At 42.1% G+C, this 26,220-nt stretch overlaps 1 protein-coding gene across 3 annotated transcripts in view; it reads left to right on the top strand.

Moving 5' to 3' along the window:
- LOC117458409 (glutamate receptor 3-like) overlaps window positions 1-26,220 on the top strand; it is a 102,607-nt gene that overhangs the window by 67,206 nt on the left and 9,181 nt on the right. For 2 of the 3 annotated variants that reach the window (XM_034098856.2, XM_034098859.2), the window contains exons 10-14: window positions 1,428-1,634; window positions 3,528-3,901; window positions 6,205-6,403; window positions 23,716-23,963; window positions 24,667-24,781. In XM_034098856.2, coding sequence (XP_033954747.1) covers window positions 1,428-1,634; window positions 3,528-3,901; window positions 6,205-6,403; window positions 23,716-23,963; window positions 24,667-24,781 — 1,143 coding nt within the window. The remainder of the gene's footprint in view (window positions 1-1,427; window positions 1,635-3,527; window positions 3,902-6,204; window positions 6,404-23,715; window positions 23,964-24,666; window positions 24,782-26,220) is intronic. The other variant, XM_034098857.2, reaches the window with a different exon arrangement.

Raw genomic sequence — 26,220 nt, 5'->3', positions numbered from 1 at the left:
TGTTTATCTCTTTGTCCAAATGTATCTTGGCACTGAATTATAATGTATTAATGAAGAAAGAAACACAGTGCTCAGCCAGGCTCAGCGTTAGACTCAGTGCTAGCTACAGACGTTATCACAGGTCAATCATCAGCCATTTTTAAATGTAAGATAAGGTGCTCCTTATCTTACATTTAAAACCATGGCCTCTTGTTCCTTCTGACTTTGCCTATTATGTTTTCATGTTAGACAAATTCAGAATGTAATAGTCATACGTTCTCATTTCAATGTGTAGTAACTCATTGTCCTCATGAGCAGGCAGGAATATTGAGGAAAGGAAAACAGAAGAGTAGAGTCATCGTATTATTTTCTCACTGCCAGGCATGCCTTTGATTTGAGTAAATCGTTTGAGATACATTACAGTCATGTCATTAACTTCATGTTGATTTTCTTACATTCCATAACTTTAAAGTAAAGTGCCATAATCAATGAAAGGCCTTCCTATTATTATAGGGTGCGACTCTTTCATTAGTTTTTTTGTAACAGTGTACATGACCGCATAGAGAAAAGAAGGAGAGAGAAAGTACTTCCAACAACAAAGGAGTGAAACTGTGAAAGCATCACATAACAGTCTCCTCCAATACTTAGTCTAAAAACCTCTGAAAAAACATATTCATGCCTTTGACAAAATAAATCACCATTGCTGAATATCCTCAAGGTGACATTGAAAAGAGGTTTGATGGCAAACATGGTTTCCCTTTCGGGGAAAAAACATATTTTATTGAAATCCAAGGCACAGAGGTGATGCGGAATAGTCAAATGACATAATTGAGACAACAAGCAGATTATTTTATTGTCATGATAGTAATGAATGAAAAGAACCAGTATGACCTTTTTATTTTAGTCATACAACTACTCTTCTGACGTGGCTCGCACGTTTTCAGCTTGATATTTGTTCGATGACTCGATTCATCTCCTAGTTTTTGATGTGTCCCTCTTCTATCACTGACTTTTACTTTATGAACTGGAAAAGTGCTCCATTCTGCTTGTCCTGCTCCATGTGCACCCCCCCCCCCCCCCCCATCACCTCCCCCTCATCACCCTATTACTCATATCCACAGGTTGAAGTTGCGGATGAGGTTAGCATGAGGAAACCTGCTTTGCCTCCTTTGAATCTCTCAGATGCTTTGCTCTTCCTGCTGGCCCAGTCGGCCTCTTTCCTCTGCAGCGAGCCGCTTTTTCAGCCTGTCTCCCAATAACTCGACTGTAGCTGATGCTGCGTAAATCCTTCTTACCCCCGCTCTGTTTGTCTTTTTATGTCCCCCACATCTGTCTGTTTGTCCCCCCAGCATGTGTGCATGCTTTCAGCGCCAATCACGGCCTTGGTGTGGCCACTGTGGATGTGTGTGTTTTTTTTCAATGAACTCATAATTATGTCTAATTAACAGGAAGCTCCGTATGTGATGTACAAGAAAAACCATATGCTGATGGATGGGAATGACAGATATGAAGGCTACTGTGTCGATTTAGCTTCTGAAATTGCGAAACATGTGGGCATAAGATATAAGCTGTCGGTAGTCCCGGATGGGAAGTACGGAGCCAGAGACCCGGAGACCAAGACATGGAACGGGATGGTGGGTGAACTGGTGTATGGGGTAAGTATCAGAACACCTGTGCAGCTTTTAAAGGGGAGGGGCTTAACTGTTCATCTTTTATAATTTTGTTCTACTTAAAGCCGGGGTAGGAAGTTTTCTGGTAAAGGCAACAACAACAAAATTCAAATGACAGTCATCTTCCTGCAGCTCTGTCCACAGCCCTGTGATTTGAGACTATACCGAAACATGATTTAGAATTTGCTGCAGCCGTGAGCATTTGGCTAGGGTTAGCAGAAGGCTAAGGTATTAGTAACAAGGTGTTTTCCCTCTCTGAAAAGCTTCACCAATATTGACATGTGTTTTATTGCGTGCATTGTCAGACTTATTCCTTGTTTTGTTTTTGTGGGTTGCTTTGTAGAGTAGGCCGTTGTTACCAATGCTTGAATAGCAACTTTTTCTGCAGGAATAATATAAGACCTTTGTTATTTGAAGGGATGTGCGCGTGCGTCTGGATTTGTAAAAACTGTTTTTGTGTCTGAAATTACCCGTCGTTGAACAAATTCTCTAGACTTTGATTTCTAAAGCATAAAAACAAGGTTCAGAAGTCTAGTTTTCTCTCAGAATCACAAAGAAAGGTTTGTATGTAATGTTTGCCCAGTGATGAGAAAAAACCTACCCCTGCTTTAAACCTGAGATTGGTTCAGATTATTGTGAAGCATTGTAAATGTCTTGAAGTGTTCATTACATTTGAACATAAGAAAGGCTTTTCATATTACTCACAAGGCCTATTTTTAGTCAAAATATGGTGCAAGTATAATTCTCTGTCCTTTCTCGTAAGCCAAGTAAAATACTCCATGCCACAATCAACAATAAATATGTTGTCTTAAAGCAGTGCAGATGGCAGCAGCAGTTGTAAAATAATCCTGTCATCATTCACAGCCATGTTACATCTGATACTCAAAGCGGGCCGAGTGGGTTTTGGAAAGCCCTTCTTGAACTGTAAAATTGCGCAACTTTTTTGTATCATCCATCTCGTGGCTCACTCACACTTGAACCAGATTGGACAAGACTATTTGCATCTTTTATAGAGTCTCTGCTACTGAATAAATAATGTGAAAAATAATTCACACGGCAGAGAAAAATGAAAATAAATCTGCATGCCAACTGGGCTTCAATGCAGGTTTCTCATTTATAACACCTGTAGTTTCTGCTGTTACGGATAATTCGCAGACCGCTGTGCTTTACTGCAGACCGCTGTGCTTTACTGCAGACCGCTGTGCTTTACTGCAGACCTCCCTGTATTGATAACTAAGACAAAAATAAATGACATATCGTAAAAAGAAAAATAGCCATGGTGTTTTGAATCCAGAATAAATACTGGACACTTTTGGCTGACACCCCTCCTGACCTTATTTGAATCCTCTGTTAAATATTTTTATATTTTGGTGTTCAGTTTAGTCTCAATACCAGCAAGCATGTCACTGTTTTTTACTGCAGTGAGATACCAATTCATAGAGGATCTGATGGAGGTAATTTAAATAGATTCACATTTGATGGACAGCTTACATAAGCTCCTCCACCACTGTCTTCCAACCCTCTGCTCGATGCTTGGAGGAGATCTGGATCGAGACAAAGACATTAGCCAACACAAATGCTGAGTGACTCACATTCAAATGGCAGATATCCCTCTCACTGGCATTTTCACAGGTCTGCTATTCAGTATTTTCTCAGCTGTCGCACCGCATCCAATCTCTTTTCACCATGAATGCACTTTGAAGCTGCGGCCTGGGCATGTATATGTGTTTATAAGGCAGTGTGACTTGTCAATAGTCATGGTTGTTGGTTTGACTTTGAGTTTATCAATGTTTTCTTTACTAATTAACCATGTAACACTTTTGTTGGTTATTTATTCTGTATGACTAACTCCCAGTGTGCCTGTTCCCATTTTCACAGAGAGCTGACATAGCCGTGGCTCCTCTAACTATTACGTTGGTGCGGGAAGAAGTGATAGACTTCTCAAAGCCTTTTATGAGCTTGGGCATCTCCATTATGATTAAGAAGCCCCAAAAGTCCAAGCCTGGGGTGTTCTCCTTCCTGGACCCACTGGCCTATGAGATTTGGATGTGCATAGTTTTTGCCTATATCGGCGTGAGTGTGGTGCTCTTCCTGGTGAGCCGGTTCAGCCCTTACGAGTGGCATCTGGACGAAAACGATGAGGCCAAAGACCCTCAGAGCCCGCCAGACCCTCCAAACGACTTTGGGATTTTTAATAGCCTGTGGTTCTCCCTGGGTGCCTTCATGCAGCAAGGATGCGATATCTCACCAAGGTTGGTTGTTTTGTTCACTCTCCACCACCCTTCAGTTGTCCACGTCATCTCTCTGCATTTTATAGTCCCGTTCATACATCTCCTCCCTGCCATGGTGCATATAGGTTATTTTGAGCTGTCCATCTTTCCTCATGCTTCACTTCACTGCACTCTTTCCCATTTTATTTGTTTCAAACCTTTGCTTTAAAACGGCATGCTAGCAGTTGTGCTTTTCATCCACAAAATAACTTATATCCACCATGCTGAGGGCTGTAAAATGCAAAGGGATCATCACATTTCATTCAGAGTAGCTGCTCGAAATTCCTCATGACTCTTGGAGGGCTACCGTGTTTTTGCTGCATGTCCCATTTTACGGTCATCTCATTGGTGCATATAACGCATTTTGTGGGGGGAAAACAACATCATCAGCGCCATACTGTACCTACGTTATGCACTTCCCTCCTTCAATGGTCATCCCATCTATTTGTGCATCCATTCATCTCTTGACTCATCGCTGTTGTGGTGTCCCTGACCTCTTCTTCAAGGATTCTTGCTTTCGTCATCCTTTCATCCAGGACTTTGGAAGGTTATTATGAAGCGGGATGGAAAGGAGGAAGGTTTTCACAGATTCAAATTAGTCTTGAAAGGATTGATTGATGGTGTGCCACTGGACAAATATGGGGTTTTAATGATATAAAGACATAAAGCATTCTTTCAGGTTGTATACTTTATTAGGGAGACACATTAGGGGCAACCCTTTTCAATGGAATGTCAGCCTGTTCACTTGTCACATTACTCAATTGAAATGGATGATTTCTTCATATGACTGTTTAAGTTTATATGCGCATGACTCTAGTTAATGCCATGTAGAAGCATAGAGGAAGAGTTTTAGGTCTACATAGTTCAAGGAGAATAATCAATTAAGCAGCAAATTGGGGATGTTATTGTGGCTCCAAAGTACAAATGTTTTTTTTATTGATATTGCTGAGTAATTGTTGTACTTCATAACTCTATGGACCAGCATTTTCTGTGTCACCATAGTCCCCCGAAAGGGAAGTGTTTCTGCCCCTTAATCTCTTCTCTACTGATCTCTATTGTTTTTTTGTGGATTCAACTTTGCCTCTGGCTCAACCATTTTTAAACCCAACGTATCTAAAGTATGGTCATTGACCTTAATATGATTCCATTCTGGATAATTATCTCAATTATAAGCCATTTACTGATAAGACTTTGGCCTATAGCACCCAGCGGAAACCTTGATGATGGAGATAAGACTACTGTAGATTTAGACTGTTAGCAATATTTACAACTTGAAAGCACCACCATAAACCCATAAATAAGCTTTAAAAACAATAAATTAGGAGAAATCCAGGGCAGTACATCTGCGAATGCGATGCAGTGATGTGATGCAAATGGATCCTCGTTTGAAGTGAGAAATGTGAGTTCAACTGAGCGGAGCCCATTTAGTAGGATTTGTGTGCAATCGTAGAAGTTGGGGATTGCACCAGAGAGGACAGTCAAATTTAGAACATATGAACCCCGGGTTCCTCTGCAAGGCACAAATGTAAAGTAGGAGCCTTAACGCTGATGTGGAAACTGAAGAATTGGTTAAGGACCAGTGAGCAGGATGGGACTCTCTGTGTGGCGGAGCTCATTACATCCTGAATTCAATTGCAGACAGTCTCACGGTGCTTTTACTTCAGACTTATTTTGTCCTCTGTGGAATTGATTTGATTTTTTGTGGAAAGAGTTTCTTGATAACAGATGGACAATTCCAATCAAATATCTGCATGGTTGCTCACCTGCCTTAGCTCCAAAACCATATATGAACACAATTACACTGAGTTAATGAGGCTTATTATTACTTTCAAAGAACGGATAAAATGTAAGCAGCCATAGGTGATGATACTTCACTTACGGCAGAAACACAAAACATTTTTTAACCTATTGAACTTTTCCTCCCTATATTCGCTTTCCGTTGATTTACATCTGAACAAGACGATCGACCTAATAGTTCATGCAGTAAATCGTTAGCAACATGGCTACCGCTAGCAGCGTGGCTAACTTTTTAAAGCAAGAAACAACCTAAAGAATCCCAAAGAACTAGAAACCCTGATCCCAGTGCTTTTATAATGGCAAAGTCAAGCATCTTGTAGTATGAATTAGTAGGCAGGTTTTCTTTCTTTCTTTCTTTGCCTCCTCCATCATCGGGACTCTGTTGCCGGGTAGTTGTGACATTACTCTGGTTGTTCCGCTACTTGGGGATAGCTAGAGAATACTGCTATCATGTTGTTCTGTGTGTCTGCTCTGTTTCCTCCTCTCAGATCATTGTCCGGCCGTATCGTGGGAGGAGTGTGGTGGTTCTTCACCCTCATCATTATCTCCTCCTACACGGCTAACCTGGCTGCCTTCCTCACTGTGGAGAGGATGGTCTCTCCCATCGAGGGTGCAGAGGACCTTGCCAAGCAGACAGAGATTGCCTATGGGACGTTAGACTCAGGCTCCACTAAGGAGTTCTTTAGGGTGAGTGTCTCCACTGTTTGTCATCTATGCTGTCGCTGCACTGAAACTGTAGTTAATGTTGGCCAAAGAGCGGAAAAAGTCCCTGGAGCTCTCCAGTGGGTTGTGATTTATGACCTGTCAGGTCATACACTGAATGAATAATCAATAATACAATGTCTAGAATTGTATGTTTCTCCTGTAACAGCACTTCCAAAGTACTAATACTACTACCACACTTGATTAATTCAGTACATTAGAAAACAGTGGTACACAGTGTTTTATTTACATGATTTAAGTAATACTTAACTAAACAGTGATAGGAAAATTGCATGCATTTGTTTTGTTAAGTGGCTTAAAAGAAGTAACTTAGAGATGGATTGCCATCGTTAGAGCAGGATATCAGTGCTTCTGGTAATACCACAAAACTAAATGAATCCCTACAAAATGAATTTTGGTTCTCGCAAACAAAATCATAAGCTCTTTGCAAGCTTTACACCAGAGGAATAATTCAGTTGTGCAACAATTACGCTCCCTCAACCGACCATTAGTAGAGTCATTAAACCAAAGTTTAATTTGCCTCCACTTATGTGCAGATTAATTCTTACACTGAACAAAAATACGCAACACTTTTGTTTTTGCTCTCATTTTTCATGAGATGAACTCAAAGATCTAAAACATTTTCTATATACACAAAATAACCATTTCTCTCAAATATTGTTCACAAATCTGAAAAAATCTGTGATAGTGAGCACTTCTCCTTTGCCGAGATAATCCATCCCACCTCACAGGTGTGGCATATCAAGATGCTGATTGGACAGCATGATTATTGCACAGGTGTGCCTTACGGTACGTCCACACAGCAGCTTGGAGCTGGGCGTGTCTGACAGCTTGGGGATTTTTTGCGAGCAATGCGACCAACAACCAATCACATGAATCTCCCGCCCCCGACATACAAAGCAAAAAACCCCGGGGATTTTATGCGAGCAATATATATAAACTCCCCAAACAGGCGAAAACCTACCAGTTTTACCCACTGTCTCTGCCACCTCCCTCCATGCCTGGTTCCTCCGGTTTGTATCCCATTAATAGTTCTGGTCGTAAAGAACCGGGTGATTTGCTCCCGTAATTTCTCGTTTAGAATATGAGGAAATGAACTGCGGTCTGGTTCTCCCTGCTTACACGCGGTTTGATTGGCTAGCGCTTCTACTGTCAGATTTGCATAAACGTGTTTGATTGGCTGACGCTTCCAGCTCAGCTTCAAAAGTTGAACATTGCTCAACTTTTGAATCCTGGAAATCCTGGAAATCTTCACTTCGCTCCCCCACAATGCAGTTCGGCGAAAAGCGAGGCAAAGTGACGTCATCCCCATTCAAAGTCAATGGGCAGAGAAGCGTTGGAAGCGGTGGAAGGTTCGTCTAAAGCTGCTGTGTGGACGTACCGTTAGGCTGGCCACAATAAAAGGCCACTCTAAAATGTTTAGTTTTATCACACAGCACAATGCCACAGATGTTGCAAGTTTTGAGGGAGCGTGCAATTGGCATGCTGACAGCAGGAATGTCCACCAGAGCTGTTGCCCGTGAATTGAATGTTCATTTCTCTACCATAAGCCGTCTCCAAAGGCGTTTCAGAGAATTTGGCAGTACATCCAACCGGCCTCACAACCGCAGACCACGTGTAACCACACCAGCCCAGGTCCTCCACATCCAGCATGTTCACCTCCAAGATGGTCTGAGACCAGCCACTCGGACAGCTGCTGCAACAATCGGTTTGCATAACCAAAGAATTTCTGCACAAACTGTCAGAAACCGTCTCAGGGAAGCTCATCTGCATGCTCGTCGTCCTCATCGGGGTCTCAACCTGACTCCGGTTCGTTGTTGTAACCGACTTGAGTGGGCAAATGCTCACATTCGATGGCGTCTGGCATGTTGGAGAGGTGTTCTCTTCACGGGTGAATCCCGGTGTTCACTGTTCAGGGCAGATGGCAGACAGCGCGTGTGGCGTCGTGTGGGTGAGCGGTTTTCTGATGTCAATGTTGTGAATCGAGTGGCCCATGGTGGTGGTGGGGTTATGGTATGGGCAGGCGTATGTTATGGACGACGAACACAGGTGCATTTTATTGATGGCATTGTGAATGCACAGAGATACCGTGACGAGATCCTGAGGCCCATTGTTGTGCCATTCATCCACGACCATCACCTCATGTTGCAGCATGATAATGCACGGCCCCATGTTGCAAGGATCTGTACACAATTCCTGGAGGCTGAAAACATCCCAGTTCTTGCATGGCCAGCATACTCACCGGACATGTCACCCATTGAGCATGTTTGGGATGCTCTGGATCGGCGTATACGACAGCGTATTCCAGTTCCTGCCAATATCCAGCAACTTTGCACAGCCATTGAAGAGGAGTGGACCAACATTCCACAGGCCACAATCAACAACCTGATCAACTCTATGCGAAGGAGATGTGTTGCACTGCGTGAGGCAAATGGTGGTCACACCAGATACTGCCTGGTTTTCGGACCCCCCCAGACCCCCCCAATAAAGCAAAAATGCATGTTTCAGAGTGGCCTTTTATTGTGGCCATTCTAAGGCACAACTGTGCAATAATCATGCTGTCTAATCAGCATCTTGATATGCCACACCTGTGAGGTGGGATGGATTATCTCGGCAAAGGAGAAGTGCTCACTATCACAGATTTTTTCAGATTTGTGAACAATATTTGAGATAAATGGTTATTTTGTGTATAAAGAAAATGTTTTAGATCTTTGAGTTCATCTCATGAAAAATGGGAGCAAAAACAAAAGTGTTGCATTTATATTTTTGTTCAGTGTATATCCACTGCGAAAAAGTGCTGGAAAAGCAACTGCGCAAATATTCTCATCAAGGTCACACAGTGGACAAACATCGTATTATAAAAAGAAAACACTATTAAACTCTGATTAATGTTAGCCGTTCAGAAAAGCAGTTGACAGATTGTGTAATCTGGGGGTCTTTTGTGAATCATTTGAAAGTAATTTTTGAAATGCCGCATACAATTGTGAAAATCTACTTCTGTCTGGGCTTCTGAATCGCTGCAAGCATTACTGATTTCAATCATAACGACTGAACTAAAGCTCTGTTGTGTGTTCAAAACTTTTGGAAAATAAATAGTTCAAGACTAGAAGAATCATTACAATTCCAATTTGTGGGCTTCTGTCACTAAACCGCAATCTCAAAAAAGACGTCCTCCTTTTCCTCAGAAATGGAAATGTCATTCACATCCTGTGTCCGACTCTATGTCACGTCTATTTTTAGACCCAGTCAGTCTCTGGGTTTAAGTATGTCTGAGACGTTCAGCCTGTCCTCCTACAAAAAACGACCAAATAGGTCGATTGTTTAAGCACCAGATTACGACCCATAGCCACGTTTTAAAGTGTAGCACCTCTAGTGGTCGTGTAAGAAACAACATGCTCCCGTTTATTTACAAATAACCCTCTCTGGAAAATCCTAAATTGTAGAACAGTTTGGCCATTAAAATGCTTTTTGATTAGATTTCTAGCGAGAAGTGTATATTGTACTTTTAGAATCCACGTCCAGTGGAAGTGTAGGATCTATAGTTTGATAGATATTACGAAGATGATTTGAGGTCTCGCCAGGATAACGTGTATATGCGGCAGCTTTCATGTAAAGTTAGCGTGGGTGAAAACAGTATTTCCGGTCTCGAAGTTTTCATAATAAAACCGGATATATTCCCCTCACTGTCAAATGATTACACAGTGATATCTGCATTACTCATCCACTAAAAAACATCAGTTTATCCTTGTTAATTACACAATATTGATTGGTTTAAATGGTGTACAATGCTTTTGTGTTTTTAACCTTCGAGTCAGAGAAACAAATAGTTTTTTAGGAGTTTAGACACTACAGTTTCCGAAGACACTACACTACCCAGAATCCCCAGCTATCGTTTGGGACTACAACATCCGCCTTGCTTTACAAACCCCGTGATTAGTCATCAAGCCCTGTGATTGGATGTTGGAGTGGCAGTGCGACAAGGTTACGCTGTCAAACAGCTCTTTGAAATGGAATGGAACCACGGCAGACTTTCCAAAACTGGAATTGGACGGGTCCAGCCCCCGGCTCCAGCTTCCCCCCCCAGAACTACACATGCTGGCTATTGTGTGTTTCGCAATATATGGCACGTCTCTTTATAAGACGTTTTCGTATTTCCCACAATTAGAAGTTGGCAGTATTAAACGTGTACACCCTGGAGGTTTAGGGGATACGAAACACAGTGGTGTTATCAATTGTAAAACATATAATTAATAAATGGTGAAATAATATACCCACATGACACCTAAGGTCAGAAGAGCTTTATTTAACAGATGGTTTTATGTCTACCCCTCCTGTTGTTCATTGATAAGCCGGAAACATGCACTTGTCAAGGTTCAGAGGCAAATTTTGCAAATATGGCAGTAGCCATCGATCATCTTAAGATAAGATAAGATATAATTTATTGATCCCAAGTTGGGAAATGTTTTTGTTACAGCAGCATGTACTACTTTGTTCTACTCCACTACAATTCAGAGGTTAACCTGGTATTTTTACTCTACTACATTTATTTTTGTTACTTTGCAGATTCTGATTAATGATGTGAAATATAAACAACCCTTAAATCAGACTTTAGTTACACCTGAGTAAAATTCAGCCTTATCAGTTTGTCTGTTTTGCACATCCTCCTGTTAATATATTTGGACGTCCTGCACTAAACTGTTTTATTGTAGAGATCACTACAGTATCTTCTAGATATTTTCCATTCTATATTTCTATCATTGACCCCTATTTTGTATGTAGGCTACTCTTAATATTTAAATGTTTTCATCAATAACTAAATAAATATAACTTATTCAACAACTACATTCAATAACGTGCTTTAACCACTAGGAGGTGCGGTTTAGACCAGTGGTCTAGTTAATAAAACATAATAATATCGTACATAATATGATTATTCACTTTATTGTGAGTTTAAAACAGAACGGTAAAGGAAAATACAGTTTCAGTCTCTCGATGTGAAGCTTATGCATTGTACCATGAACCTGTATAGACCTGTAACAGTCAACTGCATGAGGAGTTGGAAAGGTAGTTCAGAAAATCAGTAATATCTTTAAAAAGCTGTGCACCGTTATGGTGTAAATACAGACTATCTACTAATTGGATCAAATATAAAAGTCAGCCGAATTAGTGTTGATACTGCAAGGAGACGTATTGTGTGAAAAGAAATGGAAGATGTTGTTTAATTGTTGATATATTTATGGTTCACGTCACGTATTCAGTTTTGGCGGCATCTCTTCCAGTTTGTCAAAAGGTCTTCTGATCAGGGCTCTATAAATACATATCTAGGGCAGATATGTAATATTTAATGCAGCCGAACCGTGTATTACAATGCCGTTATGTGATGACCTTCAAAGAGAAAAGCAAGAACACTCGGAATAAAGTATTATTATTATTATTTTTAATGTTTTCCGATTTCATATCACATAAACACCATATCCCGACGTGCATTGCGGCGTGATTTTAGCCTATCAAAACCTCTGAAAAAAGAAATGTGTCTCTCAGAATCGAAAGAGAAAAACCTATGGGAAAAACACAAAAGCATTGTACACAATTTAAACCAATTAATGTCGTATAATTAACTAGGATAAACTGATGTTTTTTTAGTGGATGAGTAGTGCAGATATCACTGTTAAATCATTTGATCATTGGTTTTATTATGAAAACGGCGAGACCGGAAATACTGTTTTCAACCCGTAACTTTACATGGAAGCTTGCCGCATATACACGTTCTCCTGACGAAATCTCAAATCATCTTCGTAATATCTATCAAACTATAGATCCTACATATCGACTGGACGTGGATTCTAAAAGTACAATATATACTTCTCGCTAGAAATCTAATCATAAAGCGTTTTAATGGCCAAACTATCCTACAATTTAGGATTTTACAGAGAGGGTTATTTGTGAATAAACAACCCTCTGTAACGTTTGCATTCAACGGGAGCACTCGAGGCCGACAATTTTAAAACGTAATTATAGGTCGTATTAAGCGCTTGAACAAACGACATATTTGGTCGTAATAAGGGCTTAAAACAATCGACCCATTTGGTCGTATGAGTTGGAGGACTTGATGGAGACGTTTGATAGAGACAAACCTTGTGGACTGTGTTTCACTCTGGAGTGATCAGTAAGGCCCCGTTGGTTGGATCAGACAGAGAGTTGTAAAATCACATCTTCCGATCTCATCTGATATACACAGACAGCTTGTATAAATATGCTTGAATAGAGTGAGGGTAGAACAACACTTTTTTGTCTGAGAGGTTTGGCTTTCTGCTCCATTTTAACACTCACATCTGGCTTCCAGAATCAGTCCAAACATCAAATAAAAGCTCTCAAGAGAAGTGTGTTTAATAGTGGAGAGAGGAGGGATTTTACAGGGATGTGATCGAGGGGAGGCATGAGTAGGTTCTGTGACCCTCTCAATTTATGAAGTTGTTAAAAAAAATGTGGCATGGTCCGCTGTGGCGCTCCGAACTCGGGTCTAAAAACATTGAATTGGAGCAATCAGCATGATCAGTTTGGAGTAGGTGTTCTGTAACTCACCGCCTCCAGCACTGCACTGCTTTAAAAACATTACTGTTGAAATACCTGGCTGTTCAGAGATGATTTTATTAAGAAACTCACTGTGTCAAATATCTGTTTAAGAGATATAACTAATACCCTAACCCTAATTATTTCATATAAGATATAGTTCAACCCAGTCTCATGGCATTTCGTGTTATAGTCACGAAATTAATCTATTGATTAGTGTTCACCAACACGATTTCCCAATTATTTTCGTGTCACACAGAACGATTTTTAAAGCAATGTAAATAATACCAAATTAGAAGGAAAAAAAGATTAAAAGAATACAGATTTCAGTATTCTGAGGCTCTGAGCCCCATTTCTTTTCCTCGCGGACTGCAAAAAAAGTCCGACATTATAACATTTAAAATAAAAACAATAATCGTGGCTTGATATTGAGTAAGAAAATGTTTTTATGAACCACACAACTTCCGGTCTTCCAAGACCCGACCGGACAAAAAGACGTGTTGCAGGCACGAAAACATACTACCAATAGAAAGAAATACATTGCTTTTAAAATCGTTCTGTGTGACACGAATAAAATGCGAAAATCGTGTTGGTGGACACGAATCAATAGATTAAATTCATTTCGTGACTATTACACGAAATGCCGTGAGACTGGGTTGTATATTGTTATCTTTGTTCGTTATTCTCGCCTCCAGGAGAGAAGCTTTAAAAATAAAGAGACCAATGGGGGCTCTGAGAAGGTTCAAATGGGTACTTTAATTAATAAAAGGCGTGTAATGTTACAAGCAGAATATTGTTCAGTCAGAGCAACAGCTGTGTTCTCGGGCTCTCGAGAGGGCAGAAAAGAGGGCGAGAACCACCTTTCCAGCTGTTAAATAATATCCTCTGCTGGCTCCTCCCTGTGGGCCGGTTGGCATTGCTGGGGGCCGGCCCTCCACGTATTTGATGTCCGTTGTTGCGTATAACAGAGGATTCAGACATTGTACATTCAATATATATCTAAACACGCCTTTTCTCCTCCTTATCTCTTTCATGACTTTTAATTTAACACATTTTAAACGCTGAAATCAATACTCTAAAAAATACAGGAAATACTTCACGGCAGTTTGGTTTCCGGTAGTTCTGGATGTTGTCACATGCTACCCACGTCTGTAAACAAAAACCTATTCAAGTAAACTGTACCTTCATTTAATATTCAGCAATAATAATATCTCGACGTCTATAGTTGTAGTGTTAAAATCAGTAGGTTTCGGTGTGCAACACTCCATGTCATTTCACTTCGAAATTAATTCACCTCTATAGGGAAAGGAATATTATCTACATGCTAAATGCTAACCGGAGATGAAGGTTTTTCAGGATAAAAGCTTTACATCAGACATTGTGCGCGAGAACTTCTGGTTTTTCAGTATAAGACAGCATTTAAACTGACGGTATGTTTAAGATACATTATGTCATCAAAACATTGATTTTAATTTCTAACAATAGTTTTATCTGTATTTATTACACTCTATGTTGATTATCAGAGCTGTGCTGATTCTCTCCTCTTCTATTGTGTAGTTATTCAGACTGCTTTTATTAAGACTGCAGGAGCAGATGCCCTTTAAACATGATACTAAGTTTGTTTAATTACCCCCGTTTATCCATCCATCCATCCATCTTCTCCCGCTTATCCGTGGTCGGGACGCGGGGGTAGCAGTTCCAGCAGAGAGCCCCAAACTTTCTTTTCCCTGGCGACATCAACCAGCTCTGACTGGGGGATCCCAAGGCGCTCCCAGGCCAGCGAAGAGATATAATCCCTCCACCTGGTCCTAGGTCTACCCCTTGGTCTCTTCCCAGCTGGACGTGCCTGGAACACCTCCCTAGGGAGGCGCCCAGGTGGCATCCTAACTAGGTGCCCGAACCACCTCAACTGGCTCCTTTCGACGCGAAGGAGGAGCGGCTCAACTCCGAGTCCCTCCCTGATGACTTCTCACCTTATCCCTAAGGGAGACACCAGCCACCCGGCGGAGAAAACCCATCTCGGCCGCTTGTATCCGCGATCTCGTTCTTTCGGTCATGACCCATCCTTCATGACCATAGGTGAGGTAGGAACGAAAATGGCCCGGTAGACAGAGAGCTTTGCATTCTGGCTCAGCTCCCTTTTCGTCACAACGGTGCGGTAAAGCGACTGCAGTACCGTTCCCGCTGCTCCGATTCTCCGGACCATCTCACGCTCCATTGTTCCCTCACTCGAGAACAGAACCCCGAGATACTTGAACTCCTTCACTTGGGGTAAGGACTCATTCCCTACTTGGAGTGGACAGTCCATCGGTTTCCTGCTGAGAACCATGGCCTCAGATTTGGAGGTGCTGATCCTCATCCCAGTCGCTTCACACTCGGTTGCGAACCGATCCAGTGAGTGCTGAAGGTCGCAGACCGATGAAGCCATTAGAACCACATCATCTGCAAAAAGCAGTGGTGCAATCCTTAGTCCACCGAACTGCAGACCCCCTCCCCCACGACTACGCCTCGAAATCCGAGCCATGTATATTACAAACAGGATTGGTGACAAAGCGCAGCCCTGGCGGAGGCCAACCCTCACCGGAAATGGGTCCGACTTACTGCCGAGGACCCGGACACAGCTCTCGCTTTGGGAGTACAGAGATTGGATGGCCCTGAGTAGAGACCCCCTCACCCAATACTCCCGCAGCACCTCCCACAGTAACTCCCTGGGAACTCGGTCATACGCCTTCTCCAAGTCTACAAAACACATGTAGACCGGATAAGCGTACTCCCAGGCCCCCTCCAGGATCCTTGCGAGAGTAAAAAGCTGATCCGTCGTTCCACGACCAGGACGGAATCCGCATTGTTCCTCCTCAATCTGAGGTTTGACAATCGGCCTGACCCTCCTTTCGAGTACCTTGGAGTAAACTTTCCCGGGGAGGCTGAGTAGTGTGATGCCTCTGTAATTGGCACACACCCTCTGATCCCCCTTTTTAAAAAGGGGAACCACCACCCCGGTCTGCCACTCCTTCGGTACTGTTTCCGACTTCCACGCAACGTTGATGAGACGTGTCAACCATGACAGTCCCTCAACACCCAGAGCCTTCAGCATTTCCGGGCGGATCTCATCCACCCCCGGGGCTTTGCCACTGTGGAGTTGTTTGACGACCTCAGTGACCTCCCCCCGGGAGATTGGTGTTGATCCCCCGTCATACTCCAGCTCTGCCTCTAACATAGAGGGCGGAGTTGTCGGGTTCAGGAGTTCCTCAAAGTGTTCCTTCCAACGCCCCAACACTCCATCAGTTGAGGTCAACAACGTCCCATCCTTACTGTACACAGCTTGGATGGTTCCCTGCTTCCCCCTCCTGAGGTGTCGGACAGTTTTCCAGAACAACTTTGGTGCCGCCCGAAAGTCCTTCTCCATGTCTTCTCCGAACTTCTCCCACACCCGCTGCTTTGCCTCGGCCACGGATGAGGCTGCTGCCCTTCGGGCCTGTCGGTACCTTGCAACTGCCTCGGGAGTCCCCCGGGATAACAAATCCCTGAAGGCCTCCTTCTTCAGTCGGACGGCTTCCCTGACCACCGGTGTCCACCAGGAGGTTCGAGGGTTACCGCCCCTTGAGGCACCTAGGACCTTGAGACCACAGCTCCCCGCCGCGGCTTCGGCAATAGAGGCTTTGAATACCGACCACTCTGGTTCAATGTCCCCAACCTCCACAGGAATGCCCGAAAAGCTCCGCCGGAGGTGTGAGTTGAAGGCCTCCTGAACTTGGGCCTCCTCCAGACGTTCCCAGTTCACCCGAACTACACGTTTGGGCTTACCAGGTCTATCCAGAGGCTTCCCCCGCCACTCGACCCAACTCACCACCAGATGGTGATCAGTTGACAACTCCGCCCCTCTCTTTACCCGAGTGTCCAAAACATACGGCCTCAGGTCCGATGATACGATAACGAAATCGATCATGGACCTTCTGCCAAGGGTGCTCTGGTACCACGTACACTTATGAGCATCCTTATGTTCGAACATGGTGTTTGTTATGGCCAATCCATGACTAGCACAGAAGTCCAGTAACAAACCACCACTCCGGTTCAGATCAGGGGGGCCGTTCCTCCCAATCACGCCCCTCCAAGTGTCTCCATCATTGCCCACATGTGCGTTGAAGTCTCCCAGCAAGATTAAAGAGTCCCCTTCAGGAGCCCCATACAGGACTCTTTCCAGGGTCTCCAAGAAGGCCGTATACTCTGAACTGCTGTTGGGTGCATAAGCACACACAACAGTCAGAGTTTTCCCCCCCATAACCCGCAGGCGTAGGGAGGCGACCCTCTCGTCTACTGGGGTAAACTCCAACAACGAAGCACCTAACCGGGGACTTGTGAGTATCCCCACACCCGCCCTGCGCCTCACACCTTGAGCAACTCCGGAGAAGAATAGAGTCCAACCCCTATCCAGAGGTAAGGTTCCAGAGCCGACGCTGTGCGTAGAGGTGAGCCCAACCAGATCCAACTGGTAACGCTCCACCTCCCGCACAAGCTCCGGCTCCTTCCCCCCCAGAGAGGTGACGTTCCACGTCCCCAAAGCCAGCTTCTGTCGCCCGGGTCTGGTCCGTCGAGACCCTCCGCTTTCACTGCCACCCTTCTGGCAGCCCACCCGACCCCATCGTTGTTTCCCGTAGGTGGTGGGCCCGCGGGACGGAGAAGCGGAGGTGTTGCCCACGTTGCCTTTTCGGGCTGGGACGGCCGGGCTCCGTGGCAAGCCCGGCCACCAGACGCTCGCCGACGAGTCCTCCCTCTGGGCCTGGCTCCAGAAAGGGACCCCGGGCTTCCTCCGGGCCGGGTATCCTGACTTCTTGGTTTTTCTTTCATGAGGTCTTTTGAACCAATCTTAGTCTGGCCCCTTGCCTGAGACTAATTTGCCATGGGAGACCCTACCAGGAACACAAGGTTCCAGACAACACAGCCCCCAGGTTCATCAGGGCACACAAACCTCTCTACCACGGTAAGGTGCTGGTTCTTCAGAGAGACCCCCGTTTATGTTCAAGTAAAAATTCCTTATGTGAGGAATAATTCTACTGCCAAAAACTGAACTTTTCAACAGACCTCTAAATCAGGGTTGCCATGATTGATAGGTGTGTGGGCTGTCTTTCATTTTGACACACAGAACAATGGGGGCTATCCACCCTTATCCACAATGTAAAGTCATTCACAGCCTCTTCCCTCTTCTCTCTGTGAGGACTGAGGAGCAGCAGGTTCAGCTTTCAGAACAAAGTAACAAAAAACTAAAATGGCATTCATTTTTTTAAATATGTCGTGTAGTAATAGATTTTTTTTTTCTTCTCAAGAGAGTACCAGAATGTGTATTTTATGTTAGTATTTCAAAAAATCTCCTGGGGGAGAATCCCCCCAGACCACCCTGCAAGGGTTGGGTTTTCAGCATGTCAACTCTTTCACCTGTGGAGAAATTGCAGGATTGGCTCCAGGTCGCCCTTTTTATTTACTACAAGACAAATGTGCCTTTTTATTTCATACAGTTCAATTTGGATAGAGACAGGGAAATAATCTAACCCTCACGCGTGGCGTTTCACTGTCAAGGGGAGCGTGTAATTGCATTGCAAATACTGACTTGAGCCCCACCACTGTATGGGTTAGCCCTACCATAGATTACCCAACACAAATACTCTGGAGCCGCAACTGCCGACCCGTATTGCGCATGCGCAGATCTAAGATCCAGTAGAAATGATAAAAAAAGTCTGCTGCTTATTGTTCTAGGCCAAAATAGAGTCAAATAGTATATGAGAGTGAGAGTGAGAGTGTGTTAATTAATATGTTTGGAGTAAGTCTGTAGATTTGTTTGTGTGTGTGTGTTTCATGTATAGACCTCTCACGATAATTAATTTTGTTGGATACATTTTCCCGGAAATTATTGTCAGCACCGTTGTATGACCATTTAGACCACTGACATAATGATAATAATATATATAATAATAATTCAAGTACATCCTTTCAAACTGCTAGTCACATCCTCATGTAAATGGCAATTTATCGAGTTAATTTTTATTTATCGTACGATAAGTCAATGAATTGCTTATCGCGACAGGCACACAATAAAACAGTGGAAACAAACATGTGTTTGACTTTCATTAGTGAATGAAACTGTGTGCCCTTTATAGTCTGTGTCCAATATTGTGTATTGTATATATTGTATATATATCCTATAGGTCTCACTGCTGACACGATAGCAGTCATTTTGTGCGCATATGTGTAATTAAACCCATGATATCAAAATCTCACTCCAGCCAGGTACCCAAAGTTGGCAACCCTGCTCTAAATGTTTTCATTGATGTTATAACATAGGCTTAAAGTAAATAAAGAAACGTTTTACGTGACACATGCATCAGCCCTAAAAATACCCCCTTTTATTTGGTGGTTAAAAAACACCTTAAACATTTGAATTCATTAAATTAATTATTGTTGAGGCTTCCTGGTGACTCATCACATTAAACGCACCTCCATAGGCAGCGGCGGATATGCTAATCCACGAGGTATTTGGCTGGCTGTGATTTGTCAAAGGTGTTCCTAAGGGGATAATTGACAGGCGTGTAGTGACTTCATCCTGAGTGACAAATATCTGCCTTTCTTCCTCCAAACTGGAAATGTCATTGCAGAGGAGTCGCTCTGAGGAACGCTTAATGAAATCTGGTGAATCAAAGCCAATGATAAATGAGAGCTGTAAACATCATTTTAACATCGAACTTTAAAGCATCATATAGCTTACTCACTGTATGACATGATGATACAGAATGTGACGTTTCTTTCAATATTCTTTTCAGAAATGATTTAAAACCACTGGGTTTGTAAATTATTATAGTTCTGTTCAACACTCTTCTTCAACTAGCTGTCTGCTGATACAACATTTGGACTATAATATCTGGTTCAATATATCTGTATGCTCTTTTTTTAAACTCTACATTTTAGGAGATATACTTATTTGATTTAATGTAAGATTAAAAAGATCAATACCACTGTGCCGTCTGTACACTAACAATGAAGCTGGAGCTACTAGATGATTAGCTTAGCTTAGCATAAAGAAAAGAAGTGGGTGGGAACAGCCAGCATTTGGCCACAATTAGCATACCAACATCTCCAAAGTACTTTCATTTAGATATCATTTGTCACATTTAGATTTTGATTCGCACTGTACTCAAATACTTTCAACAAGTCGCCAAGTTCTTGTTTGGATAATTTGTTCATGAACTCTGAAGAGGGTAAAGGGGATGTAAAAGAGAACACAAGTTAGAGAAACCAAAATGTGTTAGTTATAAATTCTACTTTAATTACAGTGGTGCTTCTGAACCTTTACAGTATATACGTATACAGTCTATGTTCTGAACGAGCCAAGATATGAACTAGTAACATTATCAATTTGTTTCCACTGATCATGAAAATATAGTATTTGAAGACTTTAATTACATACCCTTATCATTCCCAAAAACTAATAACAACAAATCCCCAGAAAGATTGTTGATGCTTTGTTTGGCCTGTCGTCTCAATTTGTAGATGTAGACAGAGGGCCGTGAATCAATCTCAGCCTTCAGGCAGCTGCTGAAAGATGAACTGGTTGCTGGAAGTATACTTTATTTCCAGAATGGATGAGGGGCAGCAAACCCAAATTCTTCACTTGCCCCGGTAGTCAGTTAAAAGATTATTGAGGCTACACAACCCATTTATTTAAATGTATGTATTAAATAATTTCCCTTTGTAAAGCTGTAGCGGCTGTGGTGACAGTTTTGACTCTGACAGCACGAAGTGTAGCACAGATTTAAACCCAGGCGGCCAACCTACTCCTGACAAGCATGCGTCTCGATGTTACCCAGAAAAGAATGGCTACTTTCACACTATGGTCCGGCCTGTCATCTGCCATTACTGTCATGTAAAGAGTGTTTACATGAACACTCGACTGAACTGAAATCCTGCATATGTCAAGAATGATTCACTTGCTAGCCTGAGCCCACAATCCATTACATCTCCGGTGAATAATTTACACACTGCGGCCGCACACACCGTCCAGCTGACACAGTTTGTATATCCACTTGAATGTTTTGCTCTACTTTTTCCTAACAGATGTGACGTGGGTCTGACTCACAGCACTACTGAACGTACAATCTGGAGCAAACCAGACGCACACACTTGATTTGTGCATTTTAGTATGCTATAAATAACCAAGTGAATACAGGCAGTAGTGCCCTGATAAAAAGGACAACTCAAATAGGAAACGTGCAATAAAAAAACAATTCTATGTGGAGTACAATGTGGGGTGTTAATGACAAATATGTAGGACTATGAACACATAATACGTTTTATTTAATAAACACTTTCTATACAAGAGCTACGACTCTTGTGTTTTCCCAGAACATTTGATAACTTATTAAAAAACATTTAAAAAATGAAAACTGTAGATAATTAAATATAATAATAATAGTGCAAATAATGATAATAATAGTAATAATTATGTTAATAATAATAGTAATATTAATGGTTTTCAGTTGTTGTTTGAAACTGGAAACTGGAATTTGAGTTCTGACGTCAGATGCTCGTCCACAGTTCTACTTCCTGTTTGACCTAGTGATTATCAAACCTGCCTAATCTCAATCCTGACGAGAAGCCCTTCTAAAACATGTAAAAATATGATGAGTTTCGACCTAAAGTTTCCTCTGAGGCGCCTCTCCCTCAACCGGCTCAGAAGAAGGTCACGTTTACTGCAGCGTCTCTATCCTCCCCTCTATTGTAGACAGCTGTACTCCAGCTCCCCAGTGGCCGGCCATAAGCCTCTCGCTGGCCATTTTTAGCAGCGTCCTGAGTGTCAGAGCGGGCGGAGCTGCCTGACTGCAGCCGCTCAGCTGGCAGCTGGGCCGCAGAGGTGGAGCAGTCAGTCCGAGCATGCAAGTCACATGTGTTCAACATACATGTAGAGCCGAGCAAACAGAGGAGAATTCACAATTATTTAAACTGGTGTTTGGCTTAACATCATGTTGATTCATGGATATCATGTTAGAGTAAAGGTGACAATGAAAAACAAGATGTATTATGTTAAAATTGACATTGAAAATGTGTGAGTCTAATGATGAAGACAATCTGTCAACTGCTTTTATAAAAAGGTGTACACAAAAGAGATAAAAGGAGATAACACAACATACACACAATGTTATATGCTATATGTAACATATTAATAGTAATATTTAAACACAAATTACTTGAATTTAGCCCTAAATAATTTGATTAAATATACTAGATAGGCATTGTCCCACATATTCCTGCATTATTGAATCAAATGAAACAAATGAGGATTCAGAATGATTTAATCTGGTGTTTGGTTTAACATCATGTGGATTCATGGTTAGATTAGACGACGATGCAAAATCTGTTATAGTATGTTAGAAAACTCATTTTTATTGTATTTAAACTCCAAAGCAGACATGTTTTCCTGTTTTCCGCATTACTGATATTATTTGGATACTGTGAATCTAATGATGAAGATTTGTCAACTGCTTTTATAAATAGGTGTACACAAAAGAGGTAAAATGAGATAACACAACATACACACTATTATTATGCTATATGTAACATAATATAAACATTTAAAACACCAATTACTTTATTAAATATACCATATACGCATTGTCCCACATATTCCTGCATTATTGAATCAAGGCACATTTATTATCATCAAGCTGAATTGAAAATATGTAAATGTTGCACAACCACTAAAGTCAAATGAAATGAAGTTTCTATATTGAAATATAAATGAAACCGTGATGACTGTGACTCCAGCTGTGACCTGCTGGTCGGGACACACTCTGACGAGGAGCAGGAGGTCACTTCTCTGTTATTATTGATTCCAAACATGGCCGGCATTTTGCTTCTGCTGGGCTGCCAGATTGTCAGTCTTCAGGCTGCTGGCATACTGCCCACTACCTCTGCTGCACTTCTCTTTTTTAATGGTTGAATCCACTCTGAATTACACGAGGCAGAAAGAGACTGTCCTCTATGTGTTGAATTCTTGAAGCATATTGCGTTTCTGGACATGTTCCAAACTGTGATGTCACAGCAGGCGCTTCAGGCATCCTGCTCTCCAAGTCAAATCCAGATCTGACCTGTGATTAAACACACACTAAAGTACTTTTTTACCCTGGGTTAAGATGTTTTATCCACTCTTGAATCATGATACCAGCAGGGCGAGAACACTCAGGGTTTAATAATGAAAACCTTGCCGTTGATTATTCTTGATGATATCAGCTGATTTAGATGGTAAAAACAATCAGTTTCATATTTCATTTCTCAAAAAAGTCTTCTCATCTGCTGCTGGACTGCATTTAGTTAATTTGTACCCATGCTCGTACCTGTACATTTAAATGTGTACGTGGCTCGTTGCAGGACTATAAGAGGTGTCCAGGAAGTGCAGCAGCAGTCATTTTCCAAGTGATTCAGTGTTGCTTTAAAGGATCTGTTTTTCCCCTTGGGAAAATATGATTATTCTCTTTCTTGCTGTGAGTTTGAAGAAGATAGATACCCTCTCCAATGAGTGTGGCATCCATCTCCTTATGTTAGTATTTCCCAAAATGAACGTTCCCACCCACAGCAGCCTGGTATAATTATATTTCATGACTGTGTTTGTTTCTTTTAGTGCATAACTAAACTGTTCTGTCTTCTCTCTGTTTCCTACAATGCAGCGCTCCAAAATAGGAGTTTATGAGAAAATGTGGTCATACATGAAATCCGCTGAACCCTCAGTGTTTGCCAAGACAACACCAGACGGGGTTGCCAGAGTACGAAAGTCGAAGGGCAAGTTCGCCTTTCTACTCGAGTCCACAATGAACGAGTACATAGAGCAGCGGAAACCGTGCGACACCATGAAAGTGGGCGGCAACCTCGACTCTAAGGGCTATGGTGTGGCAACACCTAAAGGCTCTGCATTAGGGTGGGTGGGATAATATAACAATATCCTCCATGTTGTTATAGTATTCCACCTACCCTGATGTTTTCTTTTGCCATTTTCTTCTTCCTCACTCCTTAATTCTTATTATTTGATTCCAATTGCATCACTGAGTGAACAGTATTTTGAGTTTGTTCAACACCATTCTGTTGTGTCCGATGTATCTGTTTTGTGTCTCTGTTTTTTCTTCCTCTTAAGGTTATTGGTATATAAGTCACTCTGTCACCCATTTGAATGTCGATGTGTCACTCTCCCCATCCCGGTTTGTTTTGCTCCTCAACCTCTCCCCCCCCTGGTTTCTGTGGTGCCCTTTTGCATTGCATCTAATTCACATCTGGGATATTTTTGTTCTTTGCTAGTTACAATGCTGGTCTGTTGGTTGTGATGAATGTTAAGTTGCATGCTGGATGTTCTTATTTCTAATTCAACAATGACAGAATGTCCCCATCCCGCACACTTCAGTTACAAGCAATGTAACCCTCCATGCCACCTCTCTAATATTTAACATTTTCTTTGCTGTAAAAATGCTTCTTACCCTTCACACCAGTTAAATTCTTTACCAATTTGTCCCTTCCGTGCTCCCCTTTATGAACCATTGATATTTATCCCTATTTTTTTACTAATATTCTATATTAGATTTCTCACGGACCTGTTCATTTTCTTACAAGCTATGTTTTATCGTTTCAAGAAATGCTGTTAACCTGGCAGTTTTAAAACTGAATGAGCAAGGCCTCTTGGACAAATTGAAAAACAAATGGTGGTACGACAAGGGAGAGTGCGGCAGCGGGGGAGGTGACTCTAAGGTCAGCCTCAATGTCACCAAAGTCGGGTATACTAGAACAGAGTAATCGGCAAGGCTGTCACTGACTATAGTCTTAGACCCAATTATCTGTTAATAAGTAACAGATAAATAATTTTTTCTATTTTTATCTTGCAACTGTGATCAACTGGGAACCCTTTACTTGGCTAATAGAGGAAAAGTTTGATAGTGTAAGATAAAGCAAAGTAGGACAGAGGAAAATCAGATTATGAAGTGCTTAACATTATGCTTCAGAAAATAGTTTGATATTTTTGGCCTGTAGTTATGAAATACTACCATCATACCGTCTGTTTTTTATATCTACAAGCCAAGAGATTTGTAGCTTCACAACTACAGGAATAAAGCTAGGATTTATTATATATCTATTATTTTATTCCCACTCTCCAATGTACCGCCTGGGTTAGGGCAGGCACGGGGGGCAGCGTTGTCTTGAGGGGACTAAGCATCGCAGGCAAACGTGAGAATTCTAATGACAGAGTGACGACTAACAGTCCAAACTTTTTTGTCCAACATCCTCTCATCAAAATCCAACGTAAGATTGACAGAAACCTTTGGTTGGTCTTGACCTCAAGGCCAGTCAAAGTCTATCCATACCATGGCAACCCTGCAGAAGTAGAGTGTAAGATGTGACCAGGGGCCTCATTTGTACGCGAGGATTTGATTGTAAATATTTGTATTTGATCATTTTCATGGTGAGCTTAAAGCAAATGTGCAAATTAATAAGCCAAGATGCATTCAGACGTTGAAGTGAGACTATGCAGCTTTTGCCAAAGTGGCTATCACTGGGAAAGTGTAACATGGCGTAACAGTCAAGAGTCATAAAATCCATGAACCGCCTGATGAATTTCAGTTAGAATACCTATAATTCAAAATGAGCCGTCGTTAGCTTCTTTGAGATGTATTGCTTATGAATATAACATTTCCTTTGCAAGAGAATAGTGTTTTTTTCCTATCTTAAAAGTCATAGTCTCACTTTAAATGTAGATCAAGAAGCAGAGTAAAATTATAACAAAAGCGGATTGGCAGAAAGCTTCTGGCCTGTTCATACTGTGTGCACAAAGGCTCCGACATTTATCAGGATTTTCTTCAATCAAATCTGTTGTACGTCCTTTCCATAAATGAGGCTCCTGATCGTTTTGTTTTCCTGAACTGTGAATCCATCTCTGCCTCTGCTCTTCAGCTTGCATCATGACCACAGTGGCACCTTGCGAGAGATGAGACGAGGCAAACTTTGATGTTACCGACCCCAGTCATGCATTCCTGAGTGAGCAGGACATGGATACTTCCTGGTTGGATAACACAAAGTAGCTGCCTCCTCTCGCTGGCAAAGTGCTCCGATCCCCTGGTTAGAGAGAGAGCGATCACCGTCTGACTGACACATTTCTGTTTCCTTATTTCACTTTCAGAAAGGCACGTGTGGGT

The sequence above is a fragment of the Pseudochaenichthys georgianus genome, chromosome 14, assembly GCF_902827115.2.
Source record: "Pseudochaenichthys georgianus chromosome 14, fPseGeo1.2, whole genome shotgun sequence".
NCBI classification, from domain to species: domain Eukaryota; kingdom Metazoa; phylum Chordata; class Actinopteri; order Perciformes; family Channichthyidae; genus Pseudochaenichthys; species Pseudochaenichthys georgianus.
The sequence above is the reverse complement of the archived record's forward strand: the minus strand, read 5'-3'. Positions and strand labels throughout refer to the sequence as shown.